Here is a 19,838-nt window from a genome sequence, read left to right as displayed (position 1 = left end):
CAGCAAGTGAGCGGCCTGCCCACTCGAGTCCCTTCTTTGATGGTCAACAGAGCCTGAGGCTCCTGTGCCCCACTCCCCACCAAGGGGGGGCCCACACCCACACCTCTTTCTGTTCTCCACGGAGCTCCCTCCCCAGGGGACAGCCCACATGAAGCAAAGAAACTCGCAGTGGGTCTGCAAGGCCAGAACTGCAGGGGACAAGGGGTGAGGGTATGGTTGGTGGCTCCAAGGTCATGAACTCGTGGCAGAACACTCGTGTTCCAGGGAGATCTCTGGGATCTCTGGCTCTCACCCCAATGTTCTAAGAACTGGGAAAACAGGCTGCAAAAGGCGTAAAGACAAACCTCTGTCTCAACCATTTGGAATTGGTGGCTCAAGCCACCTCCAAGGTCAGCAAGTCCAATAGGCCCGCTTCACAGATAATATTTAGGGAGGGGAAAGTCCAAGTCATGTACTCAATATATTTCTTGAGCATCTACTGTGTGCTTAAAACCACAACTGTCACTTCCAGCTCCCACTATTTTCCTGGCCACATGGGCTCCTTTTCACAAAAGAAAAGATCCGAGGTCTTCAGCAACCCTTACATCAGCCTCTGGAGGATCTGAGACATGCAAGCCTCCAGGTTTTCAGTCCCACAGGGGCTGGGGACCAGAGCCATGTTTCCCAGTCAAGACTCTCACCCCCGTGGATAAGAGGTAAGGGGGAACAGCAGGAAATGCCCCACCGTCACCCCACCCATCCACCCACCTGTGAAAGGGCAGAGGGGAAGGTAGGAGATCAGGCACTTGTTCTTTTCAGTCCCGTGTGGATTTCTCCCTCCAGCAAGCTTCCCCAGCTGCATATGGGAAAGAGACCCCAGCCCAGGGGGGTTTCTCAAACTTCTAACAGCACAGGAGCGGTCTGTAGACGCAGATTGAGATTCAGTGGACCTGGAGCCTGAGCTCCTGCATTTATAATGAAGCTTCGTGGCACTGCTGGCGCTGCCGGGCTGCAGACATCCTGAGCAGCACCGGTAGAACAAGGCAAGTTGTCAGGGCGGGAGGAAGACTCCTGCAGTATCACATGCTCACTCACAGCCCACCTGACCCCAGGGGCCCTTTGATCTCCAGCCTAGGAATACACCAGGACTATAGAGTTGGCTCAAACACTGTAATAAAAAGGCAAGAAGTTGAATGAGGCTGGCCAAGGCGCTTCTGGGGATGGTGAGGAAGGGGCTATGGGGGGTAGCAACTGCCCTAGACAGGTATGTCCTGAGGGCTCTGGTCCTGGGAGATGCTTGGTGAAATACATCCTATTTATGAAATGCCAACGGAATGCCTATAGACCTTCAAGGGCAGCATGTACTGGGGCTGGCTCATCTTCAGCAGGGGCGGGGCTCACAGATCTCAGAAGTACATGAATTCCAGGATCCTTTTAAGCACCATGTCTCCGCCCATCCTTTGGCTTTTTTATGCATTGCTCCTTGAATTCAATTCTGAGCACAATCTCCATGCTTCTTGCTTCCCTAACTCCTGTTCCAAAAGGGCCCCTTTCTCCACCATGCTGTAAGACAGACCCTTAATTCTGGCCAGGCATTGCTGATGGTACATCCCAGAGTGCTGAGTGGAGACAAAGGTGTGCCACCTGAGCTGGAGGGAGGGGGCAGATGGAGGCACTGGAGATGCAGAAATGCAGCAAGCCAAGGAGTACAGCTCTGTGACCTCCTTCATGGTCCCATAACCTTCTGGAGTCTGGACCTGCAGACTCCAAGGTCCCTAAGAGCCCAAGAGCCTATTAGCATGGGGGTACTGAATGTCCCCGACCCTGGCTGAGTAGACCAAAGAACGAAGGCTCTCCTGTGCCAGGCGTCTCTATTTCTTCTTTATAATCAAGGAGCTTTTCAATTACCGCATTTTCCTCTTTACAGAAAACCTCCCTCAATGTAAGAGGCTTATAATCTCCCATGTGTCCTAGGGGGCACCATTCTGAGACTGTCAGGGTCCCTGGTGAGGAGGCAGCACGTGCCGTAGGGGGCTGGGCACAGAGCTTGGCATGGAGCCTAGCTACTGAGGGGGAAGATTGGACAAAGGCCCCAGAGCTTTGCTTTCCCTGTCCTATTTCAATCCAAACCACTCAGGACTGACCACTCACGCATGGCTGCCTCTGGGCACAAGCCTTGTCTCAGACACTTAATATGTTGCGACTCAGCCACCATCTCTGTGGTCCCGATCACTGAGAAATGAAAGCTGGCTTTAAAAATCCGGCATCCAAGAAGGCCAGAGAACGAAAACATGGGTGGCACCACAGTAAACTCCAAATAATGCACGAGACTGCGGGTGGGGGAGGGAGGAAGAGTCCTAAAATGGGAATGATGCCTCTTGGAAAGAACTCCCCGTCTCTGCCCACCCACTCTTTCCCAGTCAGATCAAATGGAAGAAAAACTGAGATAGGGCCTGCCCACCAGAGCAAGTAGAAGAAAACCCCAAAGCAGCAAGTCCTCAAGGCGTGCTGTCCACAGAGCAGCAGGTAAGGTCTAGGAAAGGCCGGCAAGGAGGGTGGGCTTCAGGGCTGGCTTGGAGCAGAGGACAGTTCCACTGTAAGCAGAGCAAGGCAGGATGAAGAGTGGCAGTAGGTGCCAGGGCACATGCATCAGGGAAGGGTCAGAGGCCCCCGTCTGGGCGGGAGGCTGCCAAGCCGGTGCAGCAGACATGGCAGAGACTACTGGGGGACCCACCCTGGGGTTAGAGGTTTTTGGATCATGAATGTGAAGAAGTCCCTGTTTTGAGGACAAAGAAGCCTGAAGGTGGGGACAGTACAGGTCAAACCAAAGGAATAAAAAGAGCTCTCCCCCAAGGGGCCATGGGAAAACTTCTAGCAGATTCCGAAGTAGCTGTTCTTTTTTCCTTACTGAGGATGTACCATGTGGGCCACTGTGGGACACAGTGGTAAGATGGCCAGAGCCCTGCTCTCAGGGAGCTACAACAGTCTAGCACTAATTAGGTTGATTCATTTGTGGGGGATGGAGTGGTTTTAGGTGCAGACATAAAATCCTGCCCGGCCCTAACTCTGGCTTCCAGTACAGGAAATAAACAGTACACTCTAGTTCCAGTACTCAGTCTAGTACGACTTGGAGCCTCCTTCATCCAGAGAACCAGAGACATGCTGTGGATGAGTGAGAAGATGCTACAAAAACTCCAGACAAACCAACCAAAGAGGCAGCTCAGAGACTAATAAAACAAGAAAAGTCCTGAGAGGTAGTCCTGTTTGGTGGCTTTCCAAATGTACTGCCTGGAGCTTCCTCAAGGGAGTAGGTGGGTGTGGGAGGAGGCCCCACTATCTCCTTCCACGGAGTTCATGTTTGACAACTTCTACACATCCCACTTCCTTTCAGAGAGAACGCTGAGGCTCAAAGGGGAACAGACTTGTCCAGGATCATAAAAGGAACTGGTTGCAGTTTAGCATTCCCTTGGTTACAAAACACCAGAGCACCAGGGAAAGGAAAACCCAGATAGAACTGTGCGGAGGCCAGTGTGCCAGCAGGCAACAATCCAACCCAGGCAGTGGCTGCGTCGGCCTCCTGGCCTCCCTGGAGTGCATGCCCCACTTCCTGTGGCTGAGGGCCTGCCTTGCCTGGCAGCACTAATGCAGATTTGGAATTCAAGCAGCCATTCCAGCTGCTGTTATAAGGCTGGCTTCCTCCCTGTCCGAGAGCAATTTCACTTCAAAGGCCCTCCAAGTCCTTGAAAGCAGGGTGTTTTTTTTATTTCAGCATGTTGGGGAGAAACAGATGATGCCCTCTATTTGAGATCAATACAGTAATTATGTTGGACAAGCTCTTAGGGCTAACTTGAGGGGGAATTCATAGCCTCATGAATGAGGAGTGTGAAAGCACACGGAATGAGAAGGGCCAGCCTGCCACCCGCGCTTCGCTTGTGGGATGCAGCCCATTACACGGTAGGATCCCCTTCTGCAGCAACCTTGGTCTGGCCTCTGCTGGGTGAGACACAGCAGAGGCTCAATCTACTACAAGCTGGTGCAGGTCTCAATTCTAAAGTCAAACTAGGCCAGGCACAGTGGCTCACTCCTGTAATCCCAGTACTTTGGGAGGCCAAGGCGGGCAGATCACTTAAGGTCAGGAGTTTGAGACCAGCCTGACCAACACGGTAAAACCCCATGTCTACTAAAAATACAAAAATACTGGGTGCAGTGGCTCATGCCTGCAATCCCAGCACTTTGGGAGGCCGAGGAGGGCGGATCACAAGGTCAAGAGATCGACACCATCCTGGCCAACATGGTGGAAACCCTGTCTCTACTAAAAATACAAAAATGAGCTGGGCACGGTGGCATGTGCCGGAAGTCCCAGCTACTGGGGTGGCTGAGGCAGGAGAATCACTTGAACCCTGGAGGCAGAGGTTGCAGCACTGCACTCCAGCCTGGTGATAGAGCAAGACCTCACCTCAAAAAAAAAAAAAAAAAAAAAAATTAGCCAGGCGTGGCGGCAGACATCTGTAATCCCAGCTACTCGGGAGGCTGAGGCACAAGAATCGCTGGGACCCAGGAGGCAGAGGTTGCACTGAGCCAAGACCGTGCCACTGTACTCCAGCCTGGGCAAGAGAACAAGACTCAGTCTCAAAAAATAAAATAAAATAAAATAAAGTTAAACCAATGTCACTTTGAAGAGGTCATATAACTCCTGGCAAGCCACAATTCTGCAACCTCCTCCTTCCTCATATCTAGTGAGTCTCAAGAGATACTTAAAACCTTATCATATGCAGGTATCTCACATGGTTAGTATCATGTATTTATTTGGTAACTGGTTCTCTCATTTGTTGGGGGAGGGGAGACTTAAGAAATACCTGTTTTGCGTACTCTACCCTTGAACGATATTATTCACTAAGTGTCACCAGGTAAATAAATAATGAAAAACACAATTCTCGGACCAGGAAGTGACCTCTGAGCACCAGCCACAGGCCTCCACATGGCTTTGCTTCCCGGTGCCCGCAGAGCCCTGCCTCGGCAGCTCGAGACATCTGTTCCTGATATTCTTGGCAATGACGATCAAAACAACTGAAGCTGCCCCTTTGGGGCAGAAACTGCCCATCACTGAGACACAAATCTTCAGCATGCATTCTAAGCGTGTTTCAAATACCTTTCAACATGACCCTGCAAGATAAACACCGAATCGAGAAGCCTTGCAGTTTGGCCATTGGCTTCATTATCCTTATGGGACAGAAGGAAAGATTATGCACCAGGATGGTAGAACAGCTGTCTAGCTATCATTTTAGCTGGAAGGGCTTGAAGTAAAACGTAGTTTCTAAAGTTCTCAGAGAAGATGCTCCAGGTAGCCTGGCTATGTGGTTACAAGACCTCCTTTTGAAGACTTGCAGAAGAGATTCCAACAGCATTTTCTCAGAAAGGCAACCGTTTTTCTAAATACAAAGAAAAATCCAAAGCCTTTTGCCTCAACAATATTATTGCTTAATCCTCTGAGTGTAGTAAACAAAAATGGCAAATACTGTTACTTTTAGAGATGAAGAAATTAAGGTAAAGCAAGATTAAGTCACTTTTCTTAGTTACAAGGTAAATGGTGACATTATCTGTAACACAGGTGGTCCAACTTCTACAACTCCACACTTTCAACACCTGCCTGTATGTTTATGTGCTATGTGGATAGCTAGCGGACTTCATAGCCCAATTAACGTCAGAAGGGGGAAAAAAAATCCAAGGTTTGGGATATATGGGATGGAGAAGTGGTTTTTGTCTTCCAATGAGACTGTCTACCTGGCACACAGGACCTGACACAGAAATGTTGCTCAGGGAAATCAACAAAGTGCTATTTTACGAATGTTTATAATTTATACTTTAATGAAAAATAGAGGGTTCCAATAATGTTGATAATCAAATCCCCAGCCAGTATTTCTGCCCATAGAATGTCTAGGAGATGGGTGTGTGTGGGGGGGAGAGTGATGCCAGCTTTCAGAATGAGAAATGTTGTTGACAAAACCCTGTACTCTGGGGTGGGGGTGGGAGTATGGGACGTTATCATAGATGTGCACTTTTTTTTTTTTTTTTTTTTTTGTGACAGGGTCTCACTCTGTCACCCAAGCTGAGTGCAGTGGTGTGATCACAGCTCACCGCAGCCTCGACCTCCTGGGGTCAAGCAATTATCTTGCCTCGGTCTCCTGAGTAGCTGGGGCCACTGGCGTACCTGGCTAGTTTTTGTTTTATTATAGAGATGAAGTCTCACTATGTTGCTCAGGCTGGGAAAATCTTCGTAAAATGCAAACGCTGGCTTTTCATCTGCATGCACTGTGTTCGCAGTCCCCTGCAACACTGAACGAGCTGAGGACTGAAGTGCCCGAGAGAAAGGATATGATTCTGCCCCACGATTCTGTAACAGGAAAGACAGGCTTTCCTGCTCATTTCGCTTCAGCAGTTTGTTTAGACAGAGATAAATCATCGCCTGGGTTTTTAAAACAGGTTATTCAACCTGAGCATTAGATTCCAATATTAACCAGAGTCTGATGAGCAGATCTATGACCACACGGACCAACCAAAAGGACATTTAAAATAACTGAAAAATTCACTCTGGATTATGATTCCACAGAAATAAAAGGACATTCATATCTTTTTAATTTGGCCGGAAGGTTAACAGTAATTCTAAACAATAGAGTTCATAAATACACAGAAAGATACTTACTCCCCAGGAAATGAAGACACCGAAATGCAGCCTATTTCAGTTCGTGGTGACAATCTGTGCCAGTGTAGTATGTTGTACACATCCGTTTGAGATTAAAGAATGGTCAGAAATATAAAAGGGAAAAGACCCAAGCTTCATTATACCTTGTACAGGAGACTAATCTAATATAAAAAAGTACACATGCACAGCATTAGAACCCCAACACAAAGAGTCTCTGAACTTTTCACAGTCCAGAAGGCAAATGGACTCCATCTATTCGTAATTACAGAAACGAGAATCGGGCTTTAGATTATACCCTTTACCTGTACAGGGAAGTACAAAGTGAGAAGGGCGGCAATGCAAAGCCATTCAATACAAGCATACGTGTCTTTGCAACTCTGCCTACTATGGATGGGAGAGGCCCCAGTCCAGGATTTCTAAGAGCACAGGAGTGGCCTGTGGATGCAGATTCCGATTCAGTGGGTCTAGGGCCTGATCTCCTGCCTTTGTAATAAAGCTTCATAGTGTCGCTGGAGCCGCTGGGCTGCAGTTACTTTGAGCAGTGCCGGCAGAACAAGGCAAGTTGTCAGAGCAGGAGGAAGACGACCCTGAGCTACTCACTTGGGGTCTACCCCACCCCTTGGCAGAGGTAATAAAGAAGCCAGTACTCAAGAGCAGGTACCAGCCTGAAAGATTTACAAAAGGCTGTTATTTTGTAGCACTGCAGGAGGAAAAAATACCCAAGTAACAAATTTCAAAACTGTTATCAACAGCAAATTGGGGAAAATGTATCAGATTTCTGGGGGCTACTAACATGTTTATGTCAATCCCCAAAAAGAACGTTCTCTGGCCAACAAGCTTCTTTGTAAGGAAAAGGAAGCCGCTTCATCAAGCATTATGTGAACTTGTATAAAAGTCTTTACCTTGAGAAAGAAGAAGTTTGTGTTATACTTTTAGGCTCCTGCATTCATTTCTTTGGAGCTAATAAAACAATGAGATCTAAAAATCAGGATCCATCAGCTCAAGTTCAAGTCCTTCACCTGTGCCAACCGCAAGACCAGAACAGCTGGTCTCTTGGTTCCGCTCCTAGGATGGCTTCTGAGAGGGGCTATGTGCAGCTCTCACCTTCTCCCACAGGCTCATTAGAGACCCCCTGCCTCCTCAGAGGGCACAGACTGAATACATTAGAAACACAGAGGGGAAACACAAACACGAAGTTAGAATTTTACTAAACAGCCATAATTACTCTGACAAAAGGAGCTATTCAAAAGGGATGCTGCCAAGGTTATTGGGTCTCAAACCACAATCTGCCTTCCCCATCCATTATCTGAGTTCAAATTTTCATGAAAGGGGGAAAACGCCTTGCACAAACCCAAGGCCAAGAAAAGTGTTAACAAGAGAGATGCCTAAGCTAGCATCTCAGCCACAAACTTATACATACGTACTCAACAGGAAAACTTTTTTTTTTTAAAAAGAAAAACTCCAGACTTAAGTTCAATTAAAAAAACCCTTCAATATTCTTAAGAATATTGCTTCGGTTACGTGTTGCTAAGAATGACAATCCTGAGGTGGATGGACAGCACATCCCCATCCATATACTCTTTTCCTTTTTTAAACAATAGGATCTAAGATATCCTCTCAGGGCATTTTGGAAGAATGCTTTCAAAAAGGGAACTGAGGTCCAAGAAACAGTGACATGGAGGACAGGAAGAACAAGTTTTATAGAAACCTCGTGTTATCCAAATGTACTTCAGTCTGATTTACGCTTCTGATAGGTAGGCAGATTTTTTATTTTCAAACGTGCCAGGTAAAATTCCCACTTTTGAATAACAGCAAAACCGGAAAAAGATGCTTTCACACGTAATAAATATTCTCCATCCTTTCTGAAATGCACCAAAGCAAAAAGCCTCTGAAGTCAAAAAATGAGACATAATTCCTTGCTCACTGCAGGAGACACGCAAGTGCCCCTCCTTTACCCAACTCCAAGAGACCGACGGCCGGGCAGTGTAAGGCGGGTGGCGCTGCAGCTGACATGGAGGAGAGTCTAAATCTGAAGACACTTTTCCACACTTAGGACAAGTTCTTCACTTTCATGCTTTATTGAAAGTAGAATATGAATCAAAGACAGGCATTGGTAAGCAGGTTATGTCTCTAAAATTACTTTTCGTTCAGAGCAGAATGTTGTCTCATCTACTTGATACAATCCTTTATGGACCAACGCATCTGGTATGAAACTCGAGCAAGGAAATATAACAGAACTTTATTCCCTCCCACGACTATAAATCTCATATGTAAACATGATTTACTATTACTGCTACTAAACTTGTTCCGTCTTTACTTGCCCCCTCCCACCCACCACCCCCCTTAAATATAAAATTGGAAACATTTCCTTCAAGTCTGATGTCCATCAGTGCAATCTGCTTTATTTGACATAAGGCATTTGGGACAGTCACGTTTGAATCGATTTCTGCCTTTTGGAAGGGGCATGTAATGGTTTAATTCTTAAATCCACCTTTGCTTTAATGCCCTAACATGTCAAACTCCTCTTCCCCTCTGGTCATTTCTTAGCAGTCAGCAAGTATTCAAAGATTAATGTCCAAGAAGACCAGTACCTGGGAAAAGAAACACACGTGGAGGGATAGTTGTGAACTACAGATTAAAAGGTCATGGATTCCATTTACCAAGAACACATCATCAACAGGGAACATCCAATTTAATAAATGGACACAGCAGCACCTTGGTGTGGGAGGATAAGACAAAATACCAGCAGACTCCAGGCTCTACGCTAAATCACATTTCTGTTGAAAGCCATGTGCTTCCTAAGTGTATCTTCACACAAACTAACCAGATTTTATTGATGCTTTCATTTAATGACCGTTTTTCTTTTTTGAGACAGTTTCACTCTTGTTGCCCAGGCTAGAGTGCAATGGTGCAATCTTGGCTCACTGCAACCTTCACCTCCCAGGTTCAAGCAATTCTCCTGTCTCAGCCTCCCAAGTCGCTGGGATTACAGGTGCATGCCACCACGCCTGGCTAATTTTTGTATTTTTAGTAGAGACGGGGTTTCACCATGTTGGCCAGACTGGTCTCAAACTCCTGACCTCAAGTGACCCACCTGACTCGACCTCCCAAAGTGCTGGGATTACAGGCGTGAGCCACCATGCCCAGCCAGTGACCATTTTTCATAAAGACATTTTTTGCTTTGTTTTGACCCATCAGGAGTCCCTTTGTAGTGGTAACATGCAGACAACAAAGCTGCAGCAAGAGGAAGACTTTATTTCGGCCAGTAGATTTGTCTCTTATTTGCTTTAGCAAGGAACACCTGGTATGTGATTCAAAGTCATTCCTTAGCAAAATCACAGCCTGCCATGGGCTTCTGGAGTAGCCGGCAAAGAATCAAGACAGCAACAGGAAAATCCTAAAACGTCAAAGGTCTGTATCTGATGACTTCTTGAATATTATCGGTGTGCACAACTACATGGCCCAGATGTAGTACGAGCACCACCGTGTCTCCTCTTGAAGTAGTAATACAACAAATGCCTTAATGCTAAGTGATTAATTAAATCTTTTCACTGAACCTGATAAAATCTGACAAATTCTTGTACCACTAATTCTTAATAGTTACACACAAACTGTTTTGCTCTAGGAGGGGACTTGATAGGAAGAACTGGGAAAAGGTTAAAAATAAATCTCGAAATGCCACTAGCTAATTTCCCAACCTCCCATAAAATGAGAAAGGGAAGGCCAAATGGACATCTGGCAAGAAACAGTTCTCACACACAGGCCCCAGCTGAGGCCCCATCTGAGGCTTGAGTGTTGAAAAAGATAATGAAGAAGCTTGAATAAGAAATGCATTTAACTAAAATTAATTTTAGTCATGAGACTCAGATTGGATTAAAATTTAAAAATCAAATTATAGCCTTCGCTTTAATAGAAAATTACAGGATGACTCTGACATTCATGAACAAAACATGACAAATGTAACTTACCTTTAAACCCTTCTTCTGGCATACAAACTGAAAAAAAGAAAAAAAGTAATTCTAAATTGAAAAGATTGTCATGACAGACAGTAATAAGATCACTTCAATGCTTAAAGACAAAGTTTAAAATAACTTTTGATTATCTTAGTCACCTGTAATAATCATCTTTGAAGTTATGGATGTTATTAATCTCAGAACAATCTTTGTTTCTGTTTTTATCAAAGCAATACATATGCATCATTTAAAAAGTCAAATACTGACAGGACAAGGTTTGTAACTGGGGCACACCTTGTGCACGACTCTAGGAGTGGCCTGGGGGGAAGCCACGTAGATGACTCCTCCAGACTTGTGTCTCTCGGCCTCCTCCTCCCATTCCCAAGTTCTGGAAGGAGTCACTTTTGACTCTCATAGCAGCTTCTTCTGGTGTTTAGCCTATTTCTAAATAACATGCTTTTCATAATTTTATTTATTTACTCTTTTTTTTTTTTTTTTTGAGAGGGAATCTAGCTCTGTCGCCCAGGCTGGAGTGCAGCGGCATGATCTCAGCTCACTGCAACCAGTGCTTCCTCGGTTCAAGCAATTCTCCTGCCTCAGCCTCCCAAGTAGCTGGGATTACAGGCACCTGCTACCATGCCTGGCTAAATTTTGTATTTTTAGTAGAGACAGGGTTTCACCATGTTGGCCAAGCCGGTCTTGAACTCTTGACCTCAATTGATCCACCCGCCTCGGCCTCCCAAAGTGATTACAGGAGTGGGCCATCATGCCCGGCCTACTTCACAATTTTAGATAAAATCTAATAAATTCTTCAGTGAATGATACAAACAGCCGTTTCACCGCTTACATAGCACCTGCCCCTGACCCAGCCTCCTGATGACGTGGTGTTTGTTGTTGTTAAGCCAGTCTCCAGAGCTGGCATTACTTTTTACTCCATTAATACTGGTCACAGTAGAATGCCTTCGTGCACCTTGGTTTTATTTCCTATGTGGTATGACTTGGTCTTTCTGGGCTTAGTAACTACTGAATTACTGATGTGTTTCATTTTCTCTGTATTTATCTCCAATTCACATGTAAATTCTTAAAGACTTGTAACCTCTTGAAGACAGTCATCATCACTTCCACTTTTCCTTGTGGCATCCCTTCCTGAAGCTCGCGTCCCACCACTCCAATATGGATCAGGTGGTCTTCGCTGCCTGCTGAAGAACAGCAGTTCTGAGACTTCCCTCACCATCTTCTAGGGCATCTTATCCTAGGCTGATCCCCTATTTACTGGGTCCACTGTTGATTTCTTTCTTGATTTAATGTTTAAGAAAAAGAACACATCCTCACACAGTATCTTGGCAGATGGTGCATGACAGATCAATCTTTTGAGGCCTTATATATGTTCAAGTGGCTATCAGGTGTGAGGGTTACAGAATTCTAGATTGGAACTCGCTTTCCCTCAGATCTCGTGGGCACTGCTCCATTATCTCGTCTTCCTGACTTCATCCTGTGAATTCGACTGGCTTTCCCTCCTACTTCTAGATGCTTTCCTGACCGTCTTACCCTTAGTTTTTTACTTAACTGTATCAAACCCAGGGTGCAATCATTTTTTACATTTCCATGAACTCTTTTCTATGCTCCAAATGTTCCTTTTATATAGTTCCTCTTCCTATTGTTTGCTTTTTTTTTTTTTTTTTGGCCATTATTTATAGGTTATTTTCCAGCTTTCTTATGTTTCCTATGCTATTTCCTCGACAAATTTTGGTCCCAGGCTTTCATTCCTCAACTATCTGGCTGCTCATATCTACCTAAGTATGAGGTACTAAAAAGATTTCTGGGCCGAGTGCAGTGGTTCACGCCTGTCATCTCAGCAAATTGGGAGGCTGAGGCAGGCAGATCATGAGGTCAGGAGTTCTAGAGCAGCCTGGACAACATAGTGAAACCCTGTCCCTACTAAAAATACAAAAATTAGCTGGGCATGGTGGCAGGCGCCTGTAGTCCCAGCTACTCGGGAGGCTGAGGCAGAAGAATCGCTTGAACCCAGGAGGGGGAGATTGCAGTGAGCTGAGATCGCGCCACTGCATTCCAGCTTGGGCAACAGTGAGATTCCATCTCGGGGGGAAAAAAAAAGATGTCTGAAATCTCTGTTCAGTAGGCAATGGTGGGATTGACTAAAGGGTGCCTGGGACATGAACCAGCTTTAAAAAAAATACAAACAAGGCCAGGTTCAATAGCTCATATCTGTAATCCCAGCACTTTGGGATGCCGAGATGGGCGGATCATCTGAGGACAGAAATTTGAGACCAGCCTGGCCAATATAGTGAAACCCCGTCTCTACCAAAAATACAAAAGTTAGCCTGGCATGGTGGCACATGCCTATAGCCCCAGCTACCCAGGAGGCTGAGCTAGGAGAATCACTTGAACCCCGGAGGCAGTGTGAGCCATACTGCACTCTAGCCTGGGTGACAGAACGAGGCTCCATCTCAAAAAAATAAAAAATAAAAACCAAACATAATATTTGTACATATTTATGGGGAACAGGTGATATTTTGACATATGCATACAATGTATAATGATCACATCAGGGTATTTAGTATATCCATCACCTTGAATATTATTTCGTCTTTTTTGAGACAGGGTCTCAATCTGTCACCCAGGCTTAAGTGTAGTGGCATGATTACAGCCCACTGCAGCCTCCAACTCCTGGGCTCAAGCAATCCACCCACCTCAGCCTCCCAAGTATCTGAGACCACAGGTGCAAGCCACCATGCCTGGCTTTTTAAAATTTGTAGTAGAGACAGGGTCTCACTATGTTGCCCAGGCTGGTCTTGAACTCTTGGGCTCAAGTGATCCACTGCGCCCGGCCTATCGTTTCTTTGTGTTGGGAACATTGCACTATCTTTTCTTCTAGCTCTTTTGAAATATACAACATATCACCCTACTGTGCTATCGAACACCAGAACTTATTCCTTCTATCAAATTCTATGTTTGTACCCATTAACAAACCTCCCTTCATACAGCCCCTTTCCCACCCACTCATAACTATCATTCTACAGCCACAAGATCAGCTTTTTTAGCTCCTACGTATGAGAAAATATAGTATTGTCTTTCTGAGCCTGGCTTATTTCACTTAACATAATTTCCTCCAGTTTCATCCATGTTGCTGCAAATGACAGGATTTCATTTTTTTAATCGCTGAATAATAGTATCCCATTGTATGTGTACATATAAATATAACATATCTTATCACTGCATCTACTGATGGACATGTAGGTTGATTCCATACCTTGGCTGTTGTGAACAGTGCTGCAATAAACATGAGACTGCAGATATCCTTTTGATACGCTGATTTCTTTTCCTTTGGATAAATACCACTAGTGGGATTGCTGGATCATATGGCAGTTATATTTTTAGTTTTCTGAGAAACTTCCATACTGTTTTCCATAATGGCTGTACTAATTTACATTCCCACCAACAGTGTATAAGAGTTCCCTTTTCTCTGCATCCTAGTTACATGTTATTGTCTTTTTGATAACAGCCATACTAACTGGGATAAGGTGGTATCTCACTGTGATTCTGATTTGAATTTCCCTGATGATTAGTGATGCTGAGCATCTTTCATACACCTATTGGCCATGTTTATGTCTTCTTTTGAGAAACATCTATTCAGGTCCATTGCCTACTTTTTAATGAGATTATATTTTCTCCCATTCTACAGGTTGTCTCCTCAACTCTGCTGATTATTTCCTTTGCTGTGCAGAAGCTTTTTAGTTTAATATAGTCCATCTCGTTATTTTTGGTTTTGTTCCCTGTGCTTTGAGGTCTCAGCTAAAATCTCTGTCTAGACCAATGTTTGACAGCATTTCCCCCATATTGAATTCTAGCAATTTCATAGTTTCAAGTCTTACATTTAAGTCTTTAATCTATTTTTAGTTGATTTTAACATATAGTGAGAGATGGAGGTCTGGTCTCATTTTTCTGCATATGGATATCCAGTTTTCCCAGCAAAATTTATTGAAGAGGGTGCCCTTTCCCCAAGGTATGTTCTTGGTGCTGTTGTCATGAATTAGTTGGCTGTAAAAACATGAATTTATGTTTGGATTCTTTATTCTGTTCCACTGTCCTATGTTTTTATACCAACACCATGCTGTTTAGGTTACCATAGCTTTGTAGTATATTTTGAAACCAGGTAGCATGATGCCTCCAGCTTTGTTCTTTTTGTTGAGGATTAAGATTTGGCTATTCAGGGTCTTTTGTGCTTCCATATGAATTTTAGGATTGTGTTTTTCTATTTCTGTGAGGAACTGGTATTTTGATAGGGACTGCATTTAATCTGTAGATTACTTTGAGTAATATGGTTAATTTTAACAATATTAATTTTTCTGATCCATGAGCACAGGATGTCTTTCCATTTGTTTGTGTCTTTCAATTTCTTACATTAGTGTTTTGTAGTTTTCCTTGTAGAAGTGTTTCACATTCTTGGTTAAATTTATTCCTAGGTATTTAATCTTAATTTTTTTGTAGCTATTATTATTGGAATTGCTTTCTTTCTTTTTTTTTTTTTTGAGATGGAGTCTCTCTGTCATCCAGGCTAGAGAGTGCAGTGGTGTGATCTTGGCTCACTGCAACTTCCACCCGCTGGGTTCAAGCAATTCTCCTGCCTCAGCCTCCCTAATAACTGGGATTACAGGCATGCGCTACCATGCCTGGTTAATTTTTGTAATTTCAGTAGAGAAGGGGTTTCACCATGTTGGCAGGGTGGTCACGAACTCCTGACTTCAACTGATCCACTTGCCTCGCTCTCCCAAAGTGCTGGGATTACAGGCATGAGCCACTGCACCCAGCCGCTCTCTTGATTTCTTTTTCAGCTAGTTCTTATTGGTGTATAGTAATGCTGCTATAATTTTTATATGTTGATTTTTGTTAGGTGAACATGATAATCACTACACTATAGAAACTCACTTTGTACACTGATTTTTGTATCCTGCAATTTTACTGAATGTTTATCAGTTGTTGTAAGAGTATTTTCATGGCATCTTTAGGTTTTTCTACATATATAACGTAATGTCGGCCTGGCACTGAGGCTCATGCCTGTAATCCTACCATTCTGGGAGGCCCAGGTGGCCGGATCACAGGGGGTCAGGAGTTCGAGATCAGCCTGGCCAATATGGGAAATCCTCATCTCTAGTAAAAATACAAAAATTAGCTGGGTGTCATGGCACATGCCTGTAGTCCCATCTGCTCAGGAGTCTGAGGCATAAAAATTACTTGAACCCAGGAGGTGGTGGTTGCAGTGAGCTAAGATTGTGCCACTGTACTCCAGCCTGGGCAACAGAGACAGACTCTATTTAAAAAAAAGAAAAAAAAGCATGTCATCTGCCAAGAGGGACCATTTAATTTTCTTTTCCAATTTTGCATGCTTTTTATTTATTTCTCTTGCCTAATTGCTTTTGCTAGGACTTCCAATACTATGTTGAATAAGAGTGGTGAAAATGGCTCTCCTTGTCTATTGCAGTTCTTAGAGGAAAGGCTTTAAGCTTTTCGCCATTAAGTATGATGTCAGCTGTGGGTTTCTCACATATGGCCTTTATTATATTGAGGTATGTTCCTTCTGTACTTAATTTGTTGAGAGTTTTACCATGAAGGGATGCTGAATTTTATCAAATGCTTTTTCTTTGTCTATTAAGATGATCATATGATTTTTGTCCTTCATTCTGCTGATGTGATGTATTGATTTGCATATGTTGAACCATCCTTGCATCCCTGGGAGAAATCCCACTTGATCATACAGAACCAGACTTTTTACATCCATTGGTTATTTTTTTGACTAGTTTCCCTGGAGAGAAATCCCTTCCCACCTGGGGGAAGGTAAGTAATGGGCTGCCCGAATTTGAGCAAAGGGCTAGGAGATAGTCTCCTATTTGGTATAGGCTTTGTTCCCACCTTTCTAGTTTAATTTTTCCAAGTGTGGAAACACATAATTCTGGGTGCCCATCTGAGGTCCAGGTGGGGTGGGGAAGTGAAAAGGATGTGAAGGGCAGGGAGTTGTCTAACTGCTTCTTATACAGTTTTCCAAACAAGTATCGTGTTATCTTGTTTTTAGGCTCACAATTCATTCCCACCTTCAGAGGCACCTGGGCCTCTAATTTGTGTGTGCCTGTCTGGGGCACTGCAATTTGACTTAGCTTTGCTTCTTGTTGACCTCCTCCATCGGCAGAGCTCACATTTATTTCAGTTTCCTCAGGTTAGCTTTCCAAGTTTTTGTAGATACCTTTCTCTCCTTTCTATGATCTTTTAAGACAAACAATGTATTCTACTGTAATAACTTGTGGAAGCTTTTTTCGAGGTGCAAAGTAAAAGCATTGTACACTAAAGCTTCAATATCTAAAATCCCACCTCCATTTAACACCTAATCAGCAGATTCCTAAAACAAATTCATCTTTACCTTGCATGACATCATCCATTGCAGCATAATCTGCAATTGGTTCATCAGCCTAGAAAACAAATGAAGACAATTCAAAACCACAAGGGAGTAGGAATCTGAAATCTGAAGTATGGCCCATGATTCAACTAGTGATATTGCTACAAGACACAAAAACACACTGTCCAGTAGAGAACTCAGTTTGAGCCACAGCCAGCGGTGTCCAGGTTTAACAGTGGATGCCCTGGTGGCTATGGGTCTAGAGTCAACACCTCAGAAATGGTACACTGTGTGTGTGAAGAGGAAAGGCAGAGGGGACTATTTTCCCACTCTTAAAGACACTTTTAGACGTGGAAATGTTTAGACACCCTGGGGTTACTAAAGACTGATGTAACCAATGTGAGCTAAGATACTGGTAGTGGTAGTGAGGGGTACAAATAAAAAGTTAGACTGGTCCTCTCAGAATACCAATTAGGTTAAAATTACACTTTTGTCCCACGTCACCAGCAAGAACAAGATACCCATGTCCTTTTCAGGAGGAAGCTTATGATGTCTGAGCTTATGACGAGGTTAGCTGCAAGGATAATGAGGCCAATGAACAGTACAGACTCTAGCTGCTCATGTGAAGTACAAACCATTCAACAATACAGGCTGTTTCTAGGACGTTAGACAGGATCATCAGGATCTAGCAACTCAGTGTGTTTTCAAAACCATTTCACAGAGCCTATAGTTCCAGGAAATGCAGAATGTTAAACAGAGAGAGGGGTTAGGTGGTGGGATGAGGGGTGTGTGTGCATGGATGGGGTAGATATGGGTCTGCCTCATCATTCCAGGGCCTAACTTTATCACACCAGAACTGGGGCTCCAAGGTTTGAAAAGCATACATTTCACAGTTCAAAATAAAAAACCTGAACAATGATTCTACCACATGATGTGGTGGTATTTGGAACAGTAGGGATTCTTTTGGCCAAGAAACAAAAGAGACAATGGGAAGCGACTAAATCAGGCCCTTAGGGAGGGTAGAATTGGGCAAATGAGGCTGGTTCAGTGACTTTTCTATTTCTTTCTTTTGAGACAGAGTCTCCCTCTGTTGCCCAGGCTGGAGTGCAGCGGCGTGATCTTGGCTCACTGCAACCTCCACCTCCCAAGCTCATGCCATTCTCCTGTCTCAGCCTCCCGAGTAGCTGGGATCACAGGCGCCCACCACCACGCCTGGCTAATTTTCTTGCATTTTTGGTACAGATGGGGTTTCACCATGCTGGCCAGGCTGGTCTCGAACTCCTGACCTCATGATCCGCCTGCTTCAACCTCCCAAAGTGTGGGGATTACAGGTGTGAGCCACCATGCCCAGTGAAAGTAGGGGCTTCTAAGACACTGTCAAAGAAAAGTCACTGAGGCCGGGCGCAGTGGCTCACACCTGTAACCCCAGCACTTCGTGAGGCGAGGCGGGCAGATCACCTGAGGTCAGGAGTTTGAGACCAGCTTGGCCAACATGGTGAAACCCTGACTCTACTAAAAATACAAAAAATTGGCCAGGAGTGGTGGCACATGCCTGTAATCCCAGGTATTTGGGAGGCTAAGGCAAGATAACTGCTTAAACCTGGGAGGCGGAGCTTGCAGTGAGCTGAGATCGTGCCACTGCACTCCAGCCTGGGCGACACAGTGAGACTCCATCTCAAAAAAAAAAAAAAAAAAAAAAAAAAGAAGTCCCTACTTTCTATATCTGCTAAATCCAAAACCAATTTCCATGCCCTGGACAGAATCCCATTAAGTTGTGTATGTGACTGTTGTGACAGAACCTTGTGTTTTCACCCTTGTTTCCTAGCTTGGCTGGCTAGTACTTTTGAACCAAAAGGAAAAGAGGAGATACTTTAATACTATGAAGTATGGTTAAGTAATTCTGCTGAACCGGAAGTTAGGGAAAAGCTTACGGAGGAGGCTGAATCTACTTTTAACTATGAAAAACTATGAAAATCTCAGCAGAGATATATTTTAAAGTATAAAATAAGTTACTATTTGCACTGGTCACAAGTCTATCTTCTACCCATCTTTTGCTTTTTTTTTGTGGGGGCAGCATTTCAAATTAAGTTGCAGACATCAGTATCATTAGTGTGGTTTTAAGAACAGATCCATCCAGTCCAAAAAAGGAAAAAAAAAAAAAAAAAAAAGCAGGGGTGGGGATTGGAGGGCATTGGGGAGGGGACATCCCAGAAACTTTGTGACCTGAGACTAGATTATTCAGCTTTCCTCTTTGGAATGACAGTCAATCCTCAAGTGTTCAGAGGGCCACAACCCAGTATCACTCCCTTCCTCCCAGTGTGAGAGGAATGAAAACTAGATCTGTATCTGGAGAAGAATGGGGGCCCTTGTGACAGAAAATCAAACGGGAAAAATGAGGCGTGAAGCTTAGCAGTTGGGCAGGTGGGATTTATACCACTGCCCTGCCCTACCAGGGAAAAGGAAAGTAATGATGTACCCTGATCCCACCAAGGCATAGAAATTGATCCAGGTGATCCAGGAAAGGCCAAGGAAAGCCTTCACTTTCACCTTCTCAGGGTACCAGCAGTTGCTGATGCTGTGGCATAACAGCACCTACTGTAACACACAAGAACAAGATATGATGATGTCCTGACCTCCTCTAAGTCTCTTGGGGCTCAGTCAGAGCTAGGCTGAGCCGCAAAAACTCACAGCATTCATTTACCACTGCCCTCTGCTAAAGACTCAATGCATCCTTTAACCACCATTTCACACAGTTTACACATAGTTATGTAACATGTAAAACCTTGAGTTCTTTAGCTAA

At 44.4% G+C, this 19,838-nt stretch overlaps 1 protein-coding gene across 6 annotated transcripts in view; it reads right to left on the bottom strand.

Moving 5' to 3' along the window:
* Positions 1-8,733: 8,733 nt before the first annotated feature.
* Positions 8,734-19,838, bottom strand: part of LOC105483073 (ubiquitin specific peptidase 48) — a 106,452-nt gene continuing 95,347 nt past the window's right edge. For all 6 annotated transcript variants that reach the window (XM_071098946.1, XM_071098953.1, XM_071098947.1 and 3 more), the window contains 3 exons: positions 17,063-17,111; positions 10,648-10,674; positions 8,734-9,270 (listed from right to left, as the gene is read on the bottom strand). In XM_071098946.1, coding sequence (XP_070955047.1) covers positions 9,248-9,270; positions 10,648-10,674; positions 17,063-17,111 — 99 coding nt within the window. In that variant the 3' untranslated portion in view covers positions 8,734-9,247. The remainder of the gene's footprint in view (positions 9,271-10,647; positions 10,675-17,062; positions 17,112-19,838) is intronic.

The sequence above is a fragment of the Macaca nemestrina genome, chromosome 1, assembly GCF_043159975.1.
Source record: "Macaca nemestrina isolate mMacNem1 chromosome 1, mMacNem.hap1, whole genome shotgun sequence".
NCBI lineage: Eukaryota > Metazoa > Chordata > Mammalia > Primates > Cercopithecidae > Macaca > Macaca nemestrina.
Note: the sequence above shows the minus strand (reverse complement) of the source record. Positions and strands in the feature narration are given on the sequence as shown.